Source organism: Oryx dammah, unplaced genomic scaffold, assembly GCF_014754425.2.
Source record: "Oryx dammah isolate SB20612 unplaced genomic scaffold, SCBI_Odam_1.1 HiC_scaffold_17, whole genome shotgun sequence".
Lineage (NCBI taxonomy): Eukaryota > Metazoa > Chordata > Mammalia > Artiodactyla > Bovidae > Oryx > Oryx dammah.
This window is the reverse complement of record NW_024070201.1, coordinates 19460220-19481651: the sequence shown is the minus strand read 5'-3', so window position 1 is coordinate 19481651 and position 21432 is coordinate 19460220. Positions and strand designations below refer to the sequence as shown.

General features: G+C 39.1%; 1 protein-coding gene across 4 annotated transcripts in view; it reads right to left on the bottom strand.

The window, feature by feature from the left end:
• Positions 1-2426: 2426 nt before the first annotated feature.
• ZC3H12C (zinc finger CCCH-type containing 12C) overlaps positions 2427-21432 on the bottom strand; it is a 73120-nt gene continuing 54114 nt past the window's right edge. For 3 of the 4 annotated variants that reach the window (XM_040257941.1, XM_040257940.1, XM_040257942.1), the window contains 4 exons: positions 20266-20405; positions 12604-12838; positions 10495-10601; positions 8121-9683 (listed from right to left, as the gene is read on the bottom strand). In XM_040257941.1, the coding sequence (XP_040113875.1) occupies positions 8284-9683; positions 10495-10601; positions 12604-12838; positions 20266-20405 (1882 nt within the window). In that variant the 3' untranslated portion in view covers positions 8121-8283. Of the gene's footprint in view, positions 9684-10494; positions 10602-12603; positions 12839-20265; positions 20406-21432 lie in introns of all 4 variants that reach the window. The other variant, XM_040257939.1, reaches the window with a different exon arrangement.

Genomic DNA, 21432 nt, shown 5'->3' with positions numbered 1-21432 from the left:
TGCCTCTAGTGAAGCTCTGGAGAAGTTTTCCAGGTCTTGCCCTGCCCCCATGTAAGTTAGCATGTCTAAAAATGTACAGTGGCTACACAATGCCACAGGTGTAGCATTCCTCAGAACTAGACTTTAATAAAATAACACACCCAGGATGATCATGGGTTCATTCCTATTAACTGTCTTGCAGCAGAATAAGAAAAAAGGGAGTTTGGAAGCATGTAGAGAGGTGTTTGCTTTTGAGCAAGTGCTTTAAAGTCAGTCTTCTCATTTCTAAAATAAGGATAGTGCCTGTTTCTTGTGATTATACTTTATCTATTGTACCAGACCTTCACATGTGAGTGGTCTCCCCACAGCCCTCTCTCTCCAACTGGAGTGGGTAGCTTGTTCCCTTCTCCAGGGGATCTTCCCAACCCACGGATTGAACCCCCCAGGTCTCCCACATTGCAGGCGGATTCTTTACTGTCTGAGCCACCAGGGAAGCCCTTAAGAGTGGCAGTTAGTTATAAACCACGAAGCACCAGCTCCTCTGTCCAGACTGGCTTTGTAGGTTTTGATGGGTGAAGGGCCAATATCCCCTTCCTACAGGTCAGTGGGGGAGGGGCAGACAGGTCTGCCCAGCCTCACGTTCTGGAGTGAAACTGGCGTTCAGCCCACAGCCTACTGAACTATAGCTTCTGGAAGGCTTTCTGTTTTATTACTGTTATTTTTGTTATTCCATTTATTTCCTCTTTAAAATACTATACAAAATCTGTTAAGCCAGGAAGGGCCACCCACAATGATAGCAAGGACATGGGGTGCCAAGAACTCTTCAAAGGGGAAAGTGTCCCTTCTGAAAGCCACATGGGCATGGAATACTCATTACACTAATGACGAGAGTCCAGCTCTTCTGCAACAGAATGGATAGACAGGAAGGCTCTCATGAAAACATCTGAAACAACTGTTTTTAAGCACCTCGCATTCACCTAACAATAGCTGTCATTAAATGCACACTATGGATCGAGGTGTTCAGAGGGTTTAACTCATTTACTGTAAACAAGCCTAGGGTTTGGGACATTATTACCTCTGTAATGTGCCTGTCTCTACCTGTAGGATGTATGCGGCAAGATGGTGCCTCCAAAGGCTGTACTCTTCACATAGAAATACATTTTTAAAAAGGTTAAAGATCTTAAAAGAAAACCTTTAAAACACTGAAAGACTAAAAAAAAAAAAAAAATGCTTGTAACAAGGCTTAAAACACCAAATGAACACCATTAATTTAAAAACAGCATCTGAGGCTGAGGATAAATGATGTTAAGTACATACCCTAACTAATGAGAGGGCCAACTGGAAGTATTTTGTTTAGAATAAGTTACAGTTTCTTTTTACAATCTCCTCTTCTGGAACATTAATTGATTCATCAGTGTGTATGAATCTTTTCTCGTTAGACAAAAGTTCTAGGTGGAGGAGAAATAAACTACTAGCCTTAGCCAACACTGTAGTCTAACACTCTCTGAGATTCTCAGCTCAGACTCTCCCACCTAATACTATGGGTTTGCTGAGTTCTCTGCCAACCATAGTTTAACATGAAAAGTCAACTTTGCTGATAAAGCTGAGACAAGTTACCTAAATATATAAGATCCTAGTTAAAAAGTTTAAGTGGGGGGTGGGGGAAGAGTATACTTAACAATGGCAAATAGCAACTTTAGGAAAAAAAATAAGAAGAAAAGCAAAAGTCTGAAAAGCAATGAGGGGTAAAAGAAATCTGCTATCTGAAATGAAAAATTCCTAGGTCACAAAAGAAGTGAAGTGAACCTACTTGCTGCCAAGTCGCTTCAGTCGTGTCCGACTCTGTGCGACCCCATAGACGGCAGCCCACCAGGCTCCCCCGTCCCTGGGATTCTCCAGGCAAGAACACTGGAGTGGGTTGCCATTTTCTTCTCCAATGCATGAAAGTGAAAGTGAAAGTGAAGTCGCTCAGTCATGCCCGACTCTAGCGACCCCATGGACTGCAGCCTACCAGGCTCCTCCGTCCATGGGAGTTTCCAGGCAAGAGTCCTGGAATGGGGTGCCATTGGGGGCAGCATTAGTAAGGTACTAAACTTGATTCATGCAAGTAGAGATGCAGAAAGACCTTTACAACGAAGATTCACAAGAGGTGGTAAAGAAGCCTCAAGGCAAAGCCACAAACAGCCTAAGTTAATCAATGATGGAACATTATTATAACCATAAGGTAGGTCTGACTAGTTGTCTTTGGCATTTAATTCTAATTGTCATATGAATTAATCACAGCTCTAACACACACTGATACTGAATGTGTGCTGATGCTAGAGGACGTGTCTCCTCGGTGCGGCAGGCAGGTGGGCTGGCCGTGGGGCGAGGGGAGGACGCCTGTACTTAGAGGGCTTCTGTGCTGCTGCATGTCAGTTTCTTCATGAAACAAAAACAAACCACCATAAGAAAACTGAGTTTTTTAATATATTTTTTTTCTCAGTGGCAGAATCACATAGCTGTTTTGATATGGATTTCCGGTAGGTCTAAAATACTGCTTTTTTTGGAGCTGTAAAAATCCCATTACACAAACACACAGAACAGACACAGAATAAACAGAGTCACATGAATTCATCAGATGGTTATTCTAAACATATTCTTTGCTTTGTTTTCTTATAAGTTTGAAGGATCAAATTGGAATTTCTACTCTCAGCAAATGACTCTGCCTCTGATCTGGGAGGATAAAACCTAGAAGGAAAAGGTAAAGTCAGTATCTGGGTGCACTGGCAATGCCATATCTGCACGTGTGTGGAAGTGTGCATGTTGACAGGTGTTCTGTATTAGATGAAATGTTTATAATTTCCCCAAACTGAAGAAAATCTTCATATTTTTAAAACACTTCATATTTAAAATCATTGTTCTTCAATGTTCTCTTCCCTTGAGGCACAAGTTGCTTCAAGAATGGGATCAAAAGCTTTAAATGAACAATTTGTTATTCATCTGAAATATCTAGACAGAAAATTGGCACATTTGGTATATGGTTTAAAAAATGAAATTTTACACTATCTATAAAACTGAATTGAAACATGCACAGAGTTTCCTTTTTTACTGCCAAATTGTCAAGTGGTCAAAACCTTAAGCTGCTTTTCAATCTGAAAGACTAAGAGCTTTAGGGAAAAAGCCACTCCCAACATAACAAAGTATTATTGTAACAGAAGCAAAAAGCAGGTTAACAGAGGGCATTAAAGAAAAAAAAAAAAACAAAACACATTTAAAACAGTCAACACCCGTTAAAACTAGAGTTATATTCCAATCTTAAAAGAAAGTATAGCAACTTAAGTGGATGACAACATTCAAAACTACAGTTCCAACAGATGTGATTTTACGATGTTAACATCATTTACAAAGCACTGTGAATGAACACGCTCAGTGGTGTACTCCAGTGAATTTAAAACCATACAAGATCCTGTTAAGAGTATTTCACTGAGGACAGTCCTAAGGTGTCTTAAATCTATACTAAAGGTTTGGATAGAGAAAGCAGGTATACATTTTGTTTCTTATAAAGAGATTCACAATACAACATGTACACTCACAATTATACTAGTCACAGTTTTTAATTTTACAGAATAAAGTTTACAGCATGTAAACTTACAATATATTGATCTTCTTTAAAACTATTTTTAAAGAAGGGCCAATCTGTCATTTTTTAGAAATCAAAAACCAGCAGAAAAATGTAACTGATAAATGCAGTCTTTAAAATATTTTATGGCTAATTATATGCTAATTTTCAAAATACAACAGAATTTTTGGTCCATGAGGCCCTTAAAAAACCAAAAGGTAGGTAAGGATTCCCATTTATCAGTACAAAGTTCATGAAAAAATTCCAATATTTATTAAAACATCTTTTTACAGAATGCTTTTTTTGGACGGTTAAACACAAGAAATTATCTCTACTAAATAATGGGTGTGACCAGGCAGAAAACATAAGTGAATTAAGATGCTTTTTAATATGTGACTATCTGAGAAATCTTTTTAAGGTCATCAATAGTGGATTTTCTTTGAATGCCAACTGAAATATAAGTAGGATTTCTTAATGTATATCAGTATTTGCTGCTTAATATGCCTGTTTTTCTCCCTCCAGGGTAGGAATCAGCAAACTATGGCCCCTGGGCCAAATCTGGCCTGCAGCCCCTTTCTGCGAGAGTTTTACTGACATACAGCCACACCCATTCATGTCTGTATTTTCTGTGGCTGCTTCTTTCACTTTTTAAGGGATGAGGGGAATGGTTTACAGAGACCATATGATTCTCAAAGCCTGGATTATTTACTATCCTGTCCTTTACAGAAAGAGTTTGTCAGCCCTTGCCCTGCAGGGTTTCCCAGACCAACATAAAGTAATGCATTCACCTCTCTACTGTTTTGACATTCTGCTTTCTCGGTGTATAACAAGGAAGCTCAGCATACTAGCTGAATTTCTGTGTTTAACATATTTGGAACACAACTGATCTCTCCAGCCATAATCTGTTTGATTTTAGGTCACTCAGAAATTCTCCAGGAGCTGGATGATAATAAAATGGATGAGCCACATCTAAAAGAATGGCCTGGAAACTACATCCTATTTATCTTAAATAAGGAAGCTGAGTAGCAAGAAGAATAATGAAAAGCAAATATCCCTTAGGGTAATTGCCATTAAGTCAGGGGAAAAACAGCTCGAAAGTTTTCAAAACACACACAGACATATCCAGAGCCATCCATCCTCCCATCTATTACAACAACTACAACATAAAGTATATTTGTTTTATAAATATATTACTGTCTATATACATATAGATACATCCATAAAAGACATGTTAAATAATTATCTGTATAAGCAATACTACTTTAAGTTTTTTGTGTGTTTTAAAATTACACATTCTATTAAAATTATTAAAATAATTCTTTAAAAATATCAGGAATAAAGCCAGTAAAGAGTTGCTTTCCATTCAAGTGGTTCTAAATCTTATCATTGGTCATCCAGACTCCAGACTTGGTCGTCCACAACTCAAACAGTTCAAATAAGGAAAAGTTAGCCATCAAAAGCGTAACATTTTTCCATTTTTAATACTTCTTAACAAATGTGTATGCGTGTATGTATATATATATATATAACACTTTTTAGTTATATTACATATTCTCATAAATGGATTTTCATAAAAACACAAAGTTCAAGTTTCTACCAGTATCAAATATTTTATACTGGTGTGCATTTCTTTCAAATGTTTAGGTCAATGACACACTCCATCAGGATACAGGGATCATATAAAGGAGACTGAAAACTTAGGTATCGCATGCAAGAAAGGAGGAAATACTAAGGGCCAGAATTTGGCCAGTTGAGTACAACTCCCTCTGTACTAAGACACAGAGACAATAAACCGGCTAGTTACTGTGTAAAGTCCAGTCAACTGTCAATTACTCAGGGCAGAATATTCCAGTTCTTCTGTCAGCTGACCACCACGGGCAGCTTCACTACTTACTAACACCTCTCTCCGGTTATTTGTTAGTGAGTCTGAAGATATGATTAAAGTGAAAGCTTTGGCTAAAATGAAGTTCTGAGATGAGCTCTGAATTTAATTTAATGATGGATCCTTTTACTTATTGCTTTAGATAATTAAGAAATTGCTGTATCTAAAGTCAGCCAAATTGCTATATCTCATTCTTAAGCTCCGAAGGCAACATCAGTGCTTCCAAAAAAGGGAGAGGAGTACAGATTGCCTTGAAAACTGCTACTTCTTAACTTGCAGTTAATTACACTGAAGGATTTCAGTGTGGCTACTCAGAGCTATTCACATCAGGACAGGCAGCGTCAAGTTCCACTGTTTTGCCATAGTCTAAAATCCAGGAAGCAATGACAGATGGTTAGCTACAGACATTAGGAGGTCAAATTAAAGGGTGTGCTACACATTTCACCTAAGAGCTCATTTAAAGAAAAGTAATAAAGTTTGGCAAAATCTTCAAACAATTCAAATGCAAAAACTTAAGAAAATGGAAGCAAAACCTACATGTACAATTTAAAAATGATTTCATACTTAAAAAAAAAAAGCAAGCTTAGAAGAAGACTGAAATGAAAGGTACTCCATGTTTGTAACCCTACTTTTGGCACTGGGTTAGCGTATACATTAAACTTGTTTACAGAGAGTGACCGAGAAAATCAGGAGAACGATTTCACAAGTGAGCAGGTCGCTCAGAGGATGCTGCAGCAGGTGTGTGCGGCAGCGCCCATATCCTCTGCAGGCGCAGCGAGGGGCACCTCACCTCGCAGGCGGCAGCAGCGACCTGAACCCCACTTTCCTGAATTAGGTTTGCTGAACACGGTTCAGATTATTGGATATGTCAATATGCACAATGCCTTTTAGAAGCATTTACTGTAACCCAAATCCTACTTCATGCGACACACAGTGTCACACGAGTAGTGAAAATGTTGTACTAGTCAAAGGTGCTTGGACGTTATTTTCAGGCAGCATTTTACCTTTATTTTAAGTTCACGCTAGATAAGTTTTAGGAGAAAGAAAATGCCAATAAATTCATTTAATATATTTTAATATATAAAACTATAAGACAGACACTTTTATTTACCTAAATTGTTACTTTTATTTTCTACCCTATTCTAGACTTCGATTTTACTTTAAAAATTTGTATTTAAATAAGGGATAAAATGTTGCCCAAAAGTCTAATCAGAGTTACACATTTGTGTTTTAACTAGATCTACAAATCAAAATAGTTCTTATAGTTAAAAAGATACAATTTGTATCAACAGTAAAAGGTACTTTCTGGTTTTTCAGGGCTTTACTTCAAACTGTAGCACGTAGAATAATCAGGATAACCATGGCATCTAGGCAGACTCCAGAAACAGCTCAGAATGAGTCTGTTAAACTAAGCAAAATTCAAAAACTGGAGGCAACAGTGAAGTCCTCATGTCAGTCACACAACTATCTGCCACGGATTGCAACACGTCTCTTCTAACCAACAACAGAAACGAATCCACACTCAGCAAAACCCATGACTTTGAAACCAGAAATATCCCTTACTAATACAAGAACAGACTTCAGTCTGTATCTAAAACTACACTATTTGTGGCAAGAATCTGGCCTTAATAATATGACAGGCCCCCCCAAAAAATTACCTTCAGGAAAATGGAAAATATACAGTATCTTACAAAAATTTTAAGTTACCATTTACAACTCCTCCATCACCATTTCTATAGTGCAGTATCAACAAATGTTGCATATCCTCAACACATAAAACCACCTCAGGCCAGCCTTGATAAATAGCAGGACAGCTAAAGAGTATATTAAATATAAAAGTTGCATTGAGAATAATTAGATTCATTAAAAACAGGCAAGTACTGCAAAAGGGTTATTTTATCCAGTATTGTTGTGCCCCCAAACAAAAAGACAAACAAACACATTAAAAAATACAGGTTAATGGAAGTCTAGGAATTCAATTCCATTTCTACTGTCTAGAAGCACATCATAGCTGGATAACAAAGCTCTATACTGTAACAGTTAAACGGCTTTTGCCTTTTTTATATAAAAAAATGGAAACGATTTTTTCCATTGATTGCATCTGCTTTCCTTTAAGTCAACCATATTAAATTAACTAATTACTTAACACAAAAAATCCAAACGAAAATAAAACAATGAAAAGTGCCATACTGTAAATCATTCTAATACATACTGTTACCCATTTCAACATAAACTTGTAACTTACATTTTGTTTAAAATATAAAGTCAGTGCTGTAGTATATCTTTGTTTCTATAAATAATGATTATAGCACAAAGAAGCCCACTTTCCCCAAATAAAAATAACTTAAAAAGCTGTAAAAGATTCCAATTAAGCTTGGCTTGAAAAAATAGTTTGCTAGGTCTAGTCAAATGTTCAACATTCTGAAGGTATTGTTAATTGCTTGCAGTTGATAGACAAACACCAAGTTAATAAAACATGAAACAAAGATAAAAAGTGCTGCATATAAACCCCTGATGCACCAAAGATTAATATCAAAGATCACAGATACATCTAATAAACTGGAAAAATTTCCAGCCAAGGATATATAGCTTTAAAAAGGAAATGTTTAAAAAAAAAAAAGTTTGAATGTAAAGCAATCCCGTGATACTTCCACTATGTGGGGCTATACATACAGATTCCATGATACAGTATTTCACATAAATGGATACTATATAACCTCCTTGCTGAGAAGGAGATCACATGTGCTATTGTAGCAAACCTCCCTCAGCATTTAAGCTGAACAAAAAAAAACTACTAAACACCACAAAGATGCATCATCTTTCAATAGCCCAGCTGTGATTTCTCCACTAGAATGGCTGCAGCCAGCTGCTGGGCGTCTGTCATGTGAGGGTTCCTCTTCATGACAAGTCTCACCAGGTCGGGCGGGAAGATGTTGCACAGGTTGACGAAGATCTTTTCTCGGCTGTCCTGGTACCTGGGGGGGTCCGGCGGCGGCGCGCCGCAGTACGGGACGCGCCAGGTGGGCTCGGGCTGCTCGGGGAGGCTCTGGAAGGTGAACTGCTCGTAGCACGGCTGCGTGGGGTTATCGGGCAGGGAGTAGGTCTGCCGGTAGCCGTACGCGTCCAGCCCGTAGCTCTGCCGGTCCCAGCCGCCCAGGCCTTCCTGGCGGGCGTGGGGCTTCCGCGGCCTGGACGGAGAGCCGTCGTAGAGCCGCGAGTCGGAGATGCTGTCTATCCTTGTGGCCACCAGGGAGCGCCCGAGGTGCGGCGCCTTGGCGTGCGCCGAGCCGGGCGGGGACGGGTAGTCGCCGGGGCAGCTGGACCGCGCGCCCACCGCCGGGTGCTGCAGGCGCACGGCCAGGTGCGGGAGCGGAGGCTTGTGATGGTACTTTGGTTCTTCGTGACTGTAACTCTGCACTCTGGTTAAGGGGTCGTGGAAACTCTGCAGGAAAGGCTGGGAGTTAAGGCGGCCGTGAGGGTGCATGTGCGGACACTTGAGGTTCTCTTCCAGCTGCGGGTCGGGGGAGCTGCCGTAGGGGCGGTCGTTGTACCCCACGTACGAGTCACTGCTCCCGCAGCTCAGGCTCCCTTCGCTGCTGCAGTCAGAGGCGACAGAGCTGATCCTGTAATCTGTGTCTAAGGAGAAACGCCTTTCAGGGCTCCGTGGGCCTGAGATGCTCAGATTTGAATATGCATTCAACATGGAGTAATACCCAATGTCGACAGGCGAGTCACATTTTGGATACTGTTCATAAGGCATTGGCGTTCCATGATTTTTGGTTGCCATCATCATCGGAGGATATTGCCCCTGTGGTCTTTGATCCTGAGGTGGGAAGTGAACTCCAGATGGTAGGCCATTGCTTAAAGATGTAGTGCTTTGGGGTTTGGCGGTAGAAGTAGCCGGTATACTAACTAAGGAAGGTACAGACCTGGTTTCCAGTTTGTTTTTGGTGGGAAGCTTTTCCTCTAGGTCCTGGTAGACTTGAGTCCTTATGCTTGGGTCTGATTGCCTCTTTGGAGCACCTCGCTTGACATCAGAAGTGCTGTCGGCCTTAGTGCTGCAGGGGACGCTGTTGCTTTTCACCAGTCCTCCTTCATTCGCAGTTTTGACTGCTGTGTTTCTGGACATGGCACGCAGCTCATCAGCCACTGACCGCTGAGGCTGACTGCCCCTTTCCGGATGATAATATTTGCACTTGTGTCCATAGGTACACTTCTTTCCTATGAAGAGTAAAATCAATTAGGCAAAGGAGCATTCCGCCAGATCCTAAACACTCACTGTGGCACTTTTAAGAAAGAAGCAAGTGCAGCAATGGGAGCTGTGCTCAGGGCCACTCTGCTCCCTGCTTCTGAGAAATGCCACCTTTCAGTCTTCCCACGTCAGTGCTATCAAGAGCAATAAGAAAGTCAGCTGACTGAGTAATAATTCCTTCCATGTCCTCAACTCCTACCTGCCTCTCCTCTTCCAGTACAACTCTGCAGTCAGGTAGGACATTCTGTTTTGCAGAGCAAAATGTGCTGCTGTGATGTGATAAAGCCACTCTAATCTAACGTGCAGCTAGATGGAAGAACTCCAAGGTTTTATCTACCTGAAAACTAACTTCATGTAGAATTAATCTGAGTTTTTAGAACAGTGCTTTAATTCAGGGGAAATGCATATACACTGAACCCAACTAGGTAACAAGAATTATTATTGTTTAAGTTTAATTACTTTCAAAAGAACTGCATACTATATGCCATCCAAAACTTTAAATGTTTATTTTAATAACAAACGTTTAATATTGTGCTCTAAAGTGAAAAAAACGGAAAGTGTAGTCACTCAGGGTGTCCGACTCTTTGTGACCCCATAGACTGTAGCCCACTAGGCTCCTTTGTCCATTCTCCAGGCAAGAATACTGGAGTGGGTGGCCATTCCTTTCTCTGGGAGATCTTCCTGACCCGGGGATTGAACCCGGGTCTCCTGCATTGCAGGCAGATACTTTACCATTTGAGCTATGAAAGGCATTTATTAAGATACTATAAAGAAAGTTACCATACGGACAAGGCTGCTTTTTGTGTTCAGGAACAATAGGTTTCTTCCTTAGAAAATTATCCAGGCTTGGGCCATGTCTGCCAAGAGGGTCATCGGGAGGCATGAACCTGTCATGGACATAATACAAAATTATATCTAAAGTAAAAGGTTGACAATTTAGTTCTAAAGACAGAGTGTAAAGAATATTCACCCTAAGGTATTTATTTTGAGATTTTAATCCAAGTATTTTGATTCAACATTTATAGGATAAAAAAAATCAGTACAAGAAGTTTTCTTAATGAAAACAAAATTAAAACGTTTCAAGCTGAACTTGCATTTGCTTTAATTCAAACAAGTTTTGGGCCTAGCATGTTCTAATTAAGTCTTCCTTTTCTCATGGGATTTGGTAAGGACTTAAGAAAACGATCACAATGGCATTTTAGGACAGGCTTTAAGAACATTAATCTTGTGAAGCAATATGAGGCAGGTGGGAGTCAGGAGAAGCAGCTGAAGGACAGAAGGGAGAGGTGGGAGAGAGGATCGGGCAGACTGAAACGACCCAGACCCCTAGCGTGCGTCAGATGCCCTGCCCACACTGCTGCATCTCATCCCAGCAATAATCCCTTGAAGAATTAGTTCCATTTCACAGGTGAGTACACTTTTCTAACTTAGGCTTAGATGAACTAAGTATTTTTATCTCAGTTCACGTGTTATAAACAAGATTCAATTTTTCCAACTCCACATTCATTCTCTTCCCACTATAACAAGGTTACTTCTTAGCTGAGATAGAAAAGATCTTGAGGAAATAAACTTATTATTTTAGATTGACTGTCCAATGGAAGCAAGAATTCATGGCATGAATACTGTTAAGAGGTTATGACTGAGGAGTTCTATTACTAGTTATGTTACTGAACATGAAATAAACCACATGTTTACCTGTAAAATGTGAATAATGTGTCAACTCCTAAGGGAGTGTTAACATGCCTGAGTAATACCATTGAGCAACTATGATGTTTACTATTATTATACGCACAATATGGTAATATTAAAAGGTTAAAACTTGAAGACAAACTCACTCAATCCTACAATCTTAATTATTTTCCATTATGTGTTGCATTTTAGTTATTGTTCTCTATGCACACAGCACTTTACAAGCACAAATGCAATTTTATACTTTGTTTTTTAACAAATATTTTCCCATGTTTCTGAATAGCTGAATAATATTCCACTAGGAGATGTACCGCAATGTAACTGATTTCTGTATTGTACCTTTAGTTAAGTTGTCTTTGAATTTTTGCAATTATAAATATACAGAAGTGAACATTTTTGATCTTCCTTTTTCCTTCATTATATATTCCAAGAAATGAGACCATTGCTTTGAGAGGGTATTTTTAAGACTTCTGCTAAACCATACCCAAATTTATCAGTTTCATTATGTCTTTAATAGCATAGTGAAGTGAAGTGAAGAGGCTCAGTCATGTCCAACTCTTTGTGACCCTATGGACTGTAGCCTACCAGGCTCCTTCGTCCATGGGATTTTCCAGGCAAGAATACTGGAGTGGGTTGCCATTTCCTTCTCCAGTGATAATAGCATAAGGCATATACAAAAATATGTTTTTTTAATTTTGTGAATTAAATGAGTGAAAAATATACTCTTTGTAGATTTAATTTTCATTTTTGATTATCAACAGGTGAGCTTTTTCCACATATTAGTAAATACAGTTAACCTGACATCTTTGTGCATGTCACGTGTCCATTATCAATTTAATCATGAATAGTCTTACATTGCTACAATATTTAAAAAAAAATTATATATTTAAATAAGCTCTCAATGCTCTAAAGTAGATTTTGAAAGGCAGTGTTCTAGTGGTCAGTCTGTTCCGCATTTGCATCCTCCGAAGGTGGCCAGCCTCCGCATGTCAGTCACTCAGGGCAGCGTGCATCTCACACAGGGCTTCCTGAGGCAGGACTCTGCCATTTTCTGACTCCCACTGAGGATGAGTGGGGACATCAATGCTTGCAAGAAACTGTCTTATGTCTGGTCAGTGGCAAAAAGACAAATCTGTAGCCTGCTGCCAGAGATACTCAGATTTGCAGGGAAGTAGTGTTACTGTAAGTGGTTTTACTTACTTGTCATTGACAAATGAGTACATTAATAATCGCTCATCTATGAATTTCTTCCATTCTGGTTTCTCATTTGCCAAATCCCTGTAGTTATCATTGGACACAATTATACCATCCGACTCAAAGGCCAGTTTCACGATGAACCTGTCATCATAGCACACCACTCGCCTCCCCTGCACTCGCCGCGAAGGTGTGAACACCAGGATTTTTTCCTTCTCTAATTTACGTAGGATTTCTTGATCTGCAAGAATAATCAGGGTAGGATTTTTAGTAATAAATACATATAAAACACATCTCACAACTTTCATACAAAGTCAGTTTTTATAACATGAACGGGATGCATGCACCCATTTAATTAGGGATTATGATTTATAGTTTGTAGATGGAGCAAATTTGTAGCTCCCAGTAACAGTTTTCCTTCAGGATTTTCAATTAAAAAAATGTTTAAAAAAAGCCAAAAAAAAGTGAACCTGAAAAACATGAAAAGTTTAAAACTTAAAAAAAAGCATAAAAAAAAAATGACTGAGCAAAGTCTGATTTTCATCACATAGAGCTTTTCTTTGATAGCTGGAGCCACCAGCTCTACACAGTGAACTAGCTTCTCACACCTCCCTAGCACGACACTGTCCTAACAAAGCAGCTGTGGTGGGTTTACGTCTGAGCAACAGATTCTTTCCCCCATGTTTATTTTGTGGTGCTGTTTTTCTAACTAGTGGATGTGATGATGGTGGCGGAGTTTGAGAAGTAAAGACTTCGAGGTAGCAAAGGGAAGGGTCTTCAGATGCAAAAGTTTAAAAAAGCAAGGAGGCGAGGTAGCAAAGGGAAGGGTCTTCAGATGCAAAAGTTTAAAAGAGCAAGGAGGCAGTGAAGTCACAAGTGCTGTCCTGGACGAGGCTGTTCTGTGCTCTGTGTCTTTCCTGTTGAGATAGGTACTAACAAAGACCAGCCGTCTTGTGGGGCTGGACTGAGTAAGAAATTAGAAGCGATTACATGGGGGAAAACAGCCATTGATTAAAAATGGACAGGCAGGGGAATGCTCATTTTCTCTTTGGTTGGCACACTCTTTCAGCACTTTCTAACTCTACTGACTGGTTAGTGTTTTGGGTTTTTTTGTTTTTGTTTTTTAAAGGTAGCAGAGCTCATATTTTGATTAATGATAAAATTGTCTCCTCACCATGCCTTCTTCCTACTTTAGTTCTTTCCACCCCAGACTTCCCACCATGGTAAGTTCTAGCACAAAGTGCTGGGTATGAGCTGACAGATATCATAATATTTTTTTTAAAAAGGCTCACTTCTCCTCAGTGCTTACTAACTGGAGTTAGTGATTTCTGAAAAATTTCTCTTCTCAGTGGATAATCACTACATGCCTACTCCGTGGTATGTGCTGTGCTAAGTGTCAATGACGTCCAAAGTGAAGAACATTCCCTCCTCAAGGAGGCCTCTGTTACTGGGTTGGGCAAGCATGTAGACTGCACAAGGCAGGTTTTTAATTGCCACAGTGGAAGTATGAGCAGAGTAGAGGGGACGGAGAGGTGACATGGGTCAACTTGGCATGTAGATTTCATGATGTCCCAGACAAAATGAGTCCAGGACCAACAATTTTATTTTTAAAATAAAGATGTACTTTGATATTTAAAAAAAAAAGTGGCAGAGAAGTAGACGTATGAGTGTTCAGAGTTTGGAACTCATGATAAATCTCAGGTTCTGCTACTCTCTCTATCTAGCAACTGTAGTCTTACTGAGCCTGCTTCTTTACATTCTCAAATGCTGTTTATAGGCTGTGAGGAATCAATGAGTTATCAGATGTGAAAGCACCTAGCACAGTGTTTAGCAAGCTCTCACTAAACACTGTGTCCTTCAACTAATCAGTTCAGTTCAGTTCAGTCGCTCAGTAGTATCTGACTCTTTGCGACTCTATGGAATGCTGCGCTCCAGGCCTCCCTGTCCATCACCAACTCTTGGAGTTCACTCAAACTCATGTCTATTGGGTCAGTGATGTCATCCAACCATCTCATCCTCTGTCGTCCCCTTCTCCTCCTGCCCCCAATCCCTCCCAGCATCAGAGTCTTTTCCAATAAGTCAACTCTTCGCATGAGGTGGCCAAAGTACTGGAGTTTCAGCTTTAGCATCATTCCTTCCAAAGAAAACCCAGGACTGATCTCCTTTAGAATGGTCTGGTTGGATCTCCTTGCAGTTCAAGGGACTCTCAAGAGTTTTCTCCAACACCACAGTTCAAAAGCATCAATTCTTCAGTGCTCAGCTTTCTTCATAGTCCAACTCTCACATCCATACATGACCACTGGAAAAACCATAGGTTTGATTAGATGGACCTTTGTTGGTAAAGTAATGTCTCTGCTTTTGAATATGCTGTCTAGGTTGGTCATAACTTTCCTTCCAAGGAGTAAGCGTCTTTTAATTTCATGGCTGCACTCACCATCTGCAGTGATTTTGGGCACTGTTTCCACTGTTTCCCCATCTATTTGCCTGAAGTGATGGGACCGGATGCCATGATCTTCGTTTTCTGAATGTTGAGCTTTAAGCCAACTTTTTCACTCTCCTGTTTCACTTTCATTAAGAGGCTCTTTAGTTATTCTTCACTTTCTGCCATAAGGGTGGTGTCATCTGACTATCTGAAGTTATTGATGTTTCTCCCAGCAATCTTGATTCCAGCTTGTGCTTCTTCCAGCCCAGCGTTTCTCATAATGTACTCTGCATAAATAAAGTTAAATAAGCAGGGTGACAATATACAGCCTTGATGTACTCCTTTTCCTATTTGGATCAGTCTGTTGTTCTATGTCCAGTTCTAACTGTTGCTTCCTGACCTGCACATAGGTTTCTCAAGAGGCAGGTCAGGTGGTCTGGTATTCCCATCTCTTTCAGAATTTTCCACAGTTTATTGTGATCCACACAGTCAAAGTCTTTGGCATAGTCAATAAAGCAGAAATAGATGTTTTTCTGGAACTCTCTTGCTTTTTCAATGATCCAGCAGATGTTGGCAATTTGATCTCTGGTTCTTCTGCTTTCTAAATATTCAGCTTGAACATCTGGAAGTTCAGGGTTCACATATTACTGAAGCCTGGCTGGAGAATTTTAAGCGTTACTAGCGTGTGAGATGAGTGCGACTGTGCAGTAGTTTGAGCATTCTTTGGCATTGCCTTTCTTTGGGACTGGAATGAAAATTGACCTTTTCCAGTCCTGTGGCCACTACCGAGTTTTCCAAATTTGCTGGCATATTGAGTGCAGCACTTTCACAGCATCATCTTTTAGGATTTGAAACAGCTCAACTGGAATTCCATCACCTCCACTAGCTTTGTTTGTAGTGATGCTTCCCAAAGCCCACTTGACTTTACATTCCAGGATGTCTGGCTCTAGGTGAGTGATCATACCATTGTGATGATCTGGGTCATGAAGATCTTTTTTTTGTACAGTTCTTCTGTGTATTCCTGCCACCTCTTCTTAATATCTTCTGCTTCTGTTAGGTCCCTCCATTTCTGCCCTTTATTGAGACCATCTTTGCATGAAATGTTCCCTTGATATCTCTAATTTTCTTGAGAGATCTCTAGTCTTTCCATTCTATTCTTTTCCTCTATTTCTTAGCACTAATCACTGAGGAAGGCTTTCTTATCTCTCCTTGCTATTCTTTGGAACTCTGCTCAGGTGGGTGTATCTTTCCTTTTCTCCTTTGCTTTTTGCTTCTCTTTTCACAGCTATTTGTAAGGCCTCCCCAGACAGCCATTTTGCTTTTTTCCATTTCTTTTTCTTGGGGATGGTCTTGCTCCCTGTCTCCTGTACAATGTCATGAATCTCTATCCATAGTTCATCAGGCACTCTGTCTGTCAGATCTAGTCCTTAATACATGCATGTAACTTTTGATCTCTTTTGAAAATCATAGAAAACCAAAACAAGATAAAAAGCCCAGTCTCAGCCACAGGATTTGCCACATTACAGTTAGTGTGTGTGCCCTCTACAAACATTGTGAGATGCCCCTTGACAGCTCATTTATCAGTGTACCCATCATTAGGACTCAGATAAGAATACTCAATAAATGACTGTGAAAGGAATATGGAAGCTAGTTATAGATGTGTATTCTGAGGTCTTCCAGTTTATTCACTGTCCATTTTATGCACTGTTCATGCATAATCCGTGGCCCTTTATCTGTGGGAGTGTTTACTCATGTACGATATGCCTGGATCCTGGAAGTGACTGGAGGAGTAAGATGGTAGCCTAAAAGTCATCACCATCTTGCTTAATTTGAATTTCTTTACCAGCTAAGATTAAAAGGACACTAATTAGGAAGATAATTAGTGATAATTAATTAGGATAAATAGTCCTAACTTAAATAAATATGAATTCAGTCTAGCTGGTAAGTTAATCGAATCTCTAGTTCCTAGCACAGTACTTGATAACAGTCTTGTGCTCATTTGTTTAATATTTGTTCAATCAGTGGAAGCCCAGCTAAAGAGCAAACTTCAATCTGTATCTGAAAAATTTACAATATTTCTTGCTGTTGTTTCAGCCAGTAAGTCCTGTCCAATTCTTTGTGACCACATGGACTGCAGCATGCCAGGCTTCCCTCTCCTTCACTTTCTCCCAGAATTTGCTCAAAATCATGTCCATTGAGTCAGTGATGCCATTCAACTATCTCATCCTCTGTCCCCCCAACTTCCCCCACTGCCCTCAATCTTTCCCACCATCAGGGTCTTTTCCAATGAGTTGGCTCTTTGCAACAGGGGGCCAAAGTATTGGAGCTGCAGCATCAGTCATTCCAATGCATATTCAGGGTTGATTTCCTTTAGGATTGACTAATTTGATCTCCTTTCTAAGGGACTCTCAGTCGTCTTCTCTAGCACCACAATTTGAAAGCATCAGTTCTTCAGCGCTCAGCCTTCTTTATGGTCTAACTCTCACATCTGTACATGACTACCGGAAAAACTATAGCTTTGACTATATGGACCTTTGTTGGCAAAGTGATGTCTCTGCTTTTTAATATGCTGTCCAGGTTTGTCATAGCTTTTCTTCCAAGGAGCAAGCATCTTTTAATGTCATGGCTGCAGTTACCATCTGCAGTGATTTTGGAGCCCAAGAAAATAAAGTCTGTCACTGTTTCCACTTTTTCCCCATCTTTTTGCCATGAAGTGATAGGACTGGATGCCATGATCTTTGTTTTTTGAATACTGAGTTTTAAGCCAGCTTTTTCACTCTCCTCTTTCACCTTCTTCAAGAGGCTCTTCAGTTCCTCGTTGCTTTCTGCCATTAGAGTGGTAACATGTGCATATCTGGAGTTGTTGATATTTCCCCTAGAAATCTTTATTCCAGCTTGTGAGTCATCCAACCTGGCATAAATATTTCTTATCAAGTTTCTTATTTTGGTATAGTGAAAAAAGACTGGACTATTCAACTTACCAGTTATTACCTTGTTGACAGTTTTAGTCAAGAGAATTATTACCTGGAGGAGAAAACACCTAACAGGCTCTGACAATAGTGGTACACATTTCACAAAGTAAACTGCATACTGATGAGTTCCAGAGAACTGATGTGCTAGTATCTTAAAGATTAAACTCAGCCACATCTCACACTGAGCATTACCATTTTCCTTTCTTTTGGATCTCATATTCCTTTCACACTCAAGAAGCTTTCATTTACATGTTTAAATATTGTTTTTTCTTTTTCAGTTTATCTTCCCCCTGATTATTAATATGTTATAGTTTCCAGTCAAAAATTGGGAAAGAAAAAGTACTAAGAAGCAGTGAGAAAATAAAACTTCATAAGACATGACCCAGAGGCAATTACTGTTAATATTTTGGTATATTTCCTTCTAATCATTTTCTATATATTTTTTCCTTCTATATGTGTGTATTATGTACGTACATATATGTGCACACACCCATTAAATAACAAAACCTGCCTTAAAGTAAAAGAGCATTCCCTGAGATTAAAAATTCTGCCTAAATATTCTAATACTACATATTCTATCATATAGATATATATTTATTTACTAAGCCATTTTTCTAATTAATGTATGGTTTATTTCCATTTTTTTTTCTATTATATGTAATATTGCACTGGATGTCTTTGTGGTCAAAAATTTCCCCCTGTACCTTTGTTTATTTTCTGGGGCATTATTCCTAGAAGGGGGACTAGTAAATTCAAGTATTAACGTTTTAAGACCAAACTTCCAGAAAGGTTGTAACATCTATGTTTCCATAGCAGTGTACAAGTAACTCCCTCCAGGCACTGAGTATTATCAAGTTTTTAATCTCTGCTAATTTGATGGGTTAAAAAAAAAAGTCATTTAAATTTGCATTTCTTTATTTACTAATGAGGTTGAACATTTTTCCCCCTCTTATTTGGCATTTGCATTCTTCCAAATATACTGTTTTTAATCAATGTGTACTGTTTTTATCAATGTGTAAGAGTTCTTTTTATGTTATGGATGTGGATTCTTTATTTGTTGTATTTTTCTTGCTTATTTTCAAGAAAATTTCCTGAAATACAGAAGTTCGATCCAATTAAATCTATCTTTCCCATCATAATTTCTTCTAAAACTTTTAAATTTAGGAAGGTCTTACCCAGCCATTCAAAGACTATTTATAATCTCTGATGGAGATTTTTGACAATTAATTCTTCAACCATCTGCAATTTATTGTTATATGGTGTAAGATAAGTATCTAAATATGAATATTTTTTCCAAAGAGTTATCCAGTGTCTTGGTACTGCTGACTGAATTATCCGCAACCTTCCCACTTTACAGTTTATATAGGCTAGGGTCCAATTCCATGACTCTGGGCTCCATCATAACTTGTCTACAGGTTCTTATTCTAATTTAATAATAATAGAGAAAATAAAGTCTTAAACTTCCCTTGGAGTATGTGGTGGGTGGTCACTCCATTGGTCTCTTATTTGAACAGTGTAGCTTCCTTCACACGGGTTCCTCAGTTTTGTTAATGTTAGGTGCAGAAAGGGGCAGGAGGGGTTGATGAACCACTGACCTGAGCAAAATGTTGAGCAGCAATAATTAACAGTTACAGGGGACACCTCTGCCTGAAACTCATACATTTAAAAATTACAAGATAATGCAAAACATGGATATTTTATTGGGATTGAATCATTTCCTCTACTTGACACCAGACAGCATGACCCTAGGGTTTTTTTGATCTGTAGTCACGGTTGTTATTCAGTCGCTAAGCTGTGACCCCATGGACTGCAGCATGCCGCACTTCCCTGTCCTTCACTGTTTCCTGGAGTTCAAACTCATGTCCATTGAGTCGGTGATGCCATCCAACCACCTCATCCTCTGTTGTCCCCGTCTCTTCCTGCCTTCAATCTTTCCCAGCATCAGGGTCTTTTGATTATTGCCTAGTTTCATACAGCAGATGAGAAAGCTGAGCCCAGAAGGGTCAGTGTGCTGCTCAAAGTGCCAGGAATTTGAATCTAGGCCTCCTGACTCCTAACATGTCTCTAAAGGTCAGAATTTTTACAAAATTTGAAATAAAAAGTTGCAAAGTGAGAAAAAAATGGCTTAACAAGAATTACTGTTTAGTTAACATAACCAGATAGTTTTAAAACTAGAAAATAATGTCCTACCAGGGGACTGAGTAAACTGTGGCAGACACATGGATTATTCACTGAGACGCTGGCTCAGGTGTGCGCGGAAGTTCACGGGCTCACCTGTAATAAGCGCATCAGGCCGGGACTGCTCTTTCCTCCAAGCAGGAACAAAGACGGTGACATCCTTGTGGCCTCTTTCCAAAAACCAATCCACTGCTAATTTTATTCCTCGGCAGGAAAAGACTTCTTTGTTTCCATGGCTGAAATATTATTTTAGAACACTTAAAACACAACGAAACCTAAATTTGACTTCATTAATTCAAATTTGTAAACAGACATGATAACATAATTAAAACAGTTAAAAGAAATTCAAGTTTAAGATGGAGTTTTATGGCTCAGAGAAACAATGACATAACTAAGGAATGGAAAATTGTAAGGAACAAAAAGAAAATTAGGACTATTGTGTGGAGAATAAAGAAAAGTGAGTTTTCAAATGAGAAGTTGTAAAGGTAAACTAGTTAGAAAGAGAAGGCTCTTTTTGATAGGAGAGGGAAAGCTGGGCCTGAGCACAGTGAGAATAATTTCAGTCAATGTAAAAAAAGAAATCACATAGAAAAAAAAAATCTGTAAAAACAGTGGAAACAGAATACTTAATAAAAGTTTCTAAAAACTTTTCCTTCTCAGGAGTTCTAATGCATATATTTCAATCCAATGATTAAGCAATCACAGAATTTATTAGGTGACTAATGGAAAACACATTCATACATGCACTCAAATGAAAAATTCAATGCTTAATCTCATACAAGAAACACTTTCTGTGTCCTTCAGTGAAAAGACACCTGGTTTCTTTTTAACAATATTGTGTTGGACAAGGATTAATGACAAAAGGGCATTCAAAACTGGATTAGCAGTTTTAGTATCTAAAAGAAAATGCCCAACTAACAGTGTGGTCATTCAATAAATATTTATCTTAGCATTGGGCTCTGCTTGTACACTTTAACCTAATAATTCAAAGTAAGACTATTCTAATGTTTTACAAGAAACAGTCTCCTGCTTTCACTGAAATAATTACATTCTTATTATAGTTTCAGCCCTGAAGGCTCCATTCTTATCTAAGGGGCAGAAATTCTTTAATTCTTGGGCTAAGGAGGGCTGAATGGAATAAGGTAAGTAAATGCTCTGTTAACCTTTAACACAAATCAAACATTAGGTATATAAATATATTGTTCTGGTGGTTCTCTGGGAAGCACTAAAACTGTCTAAATACGGTTAATCATATTTGAAGGA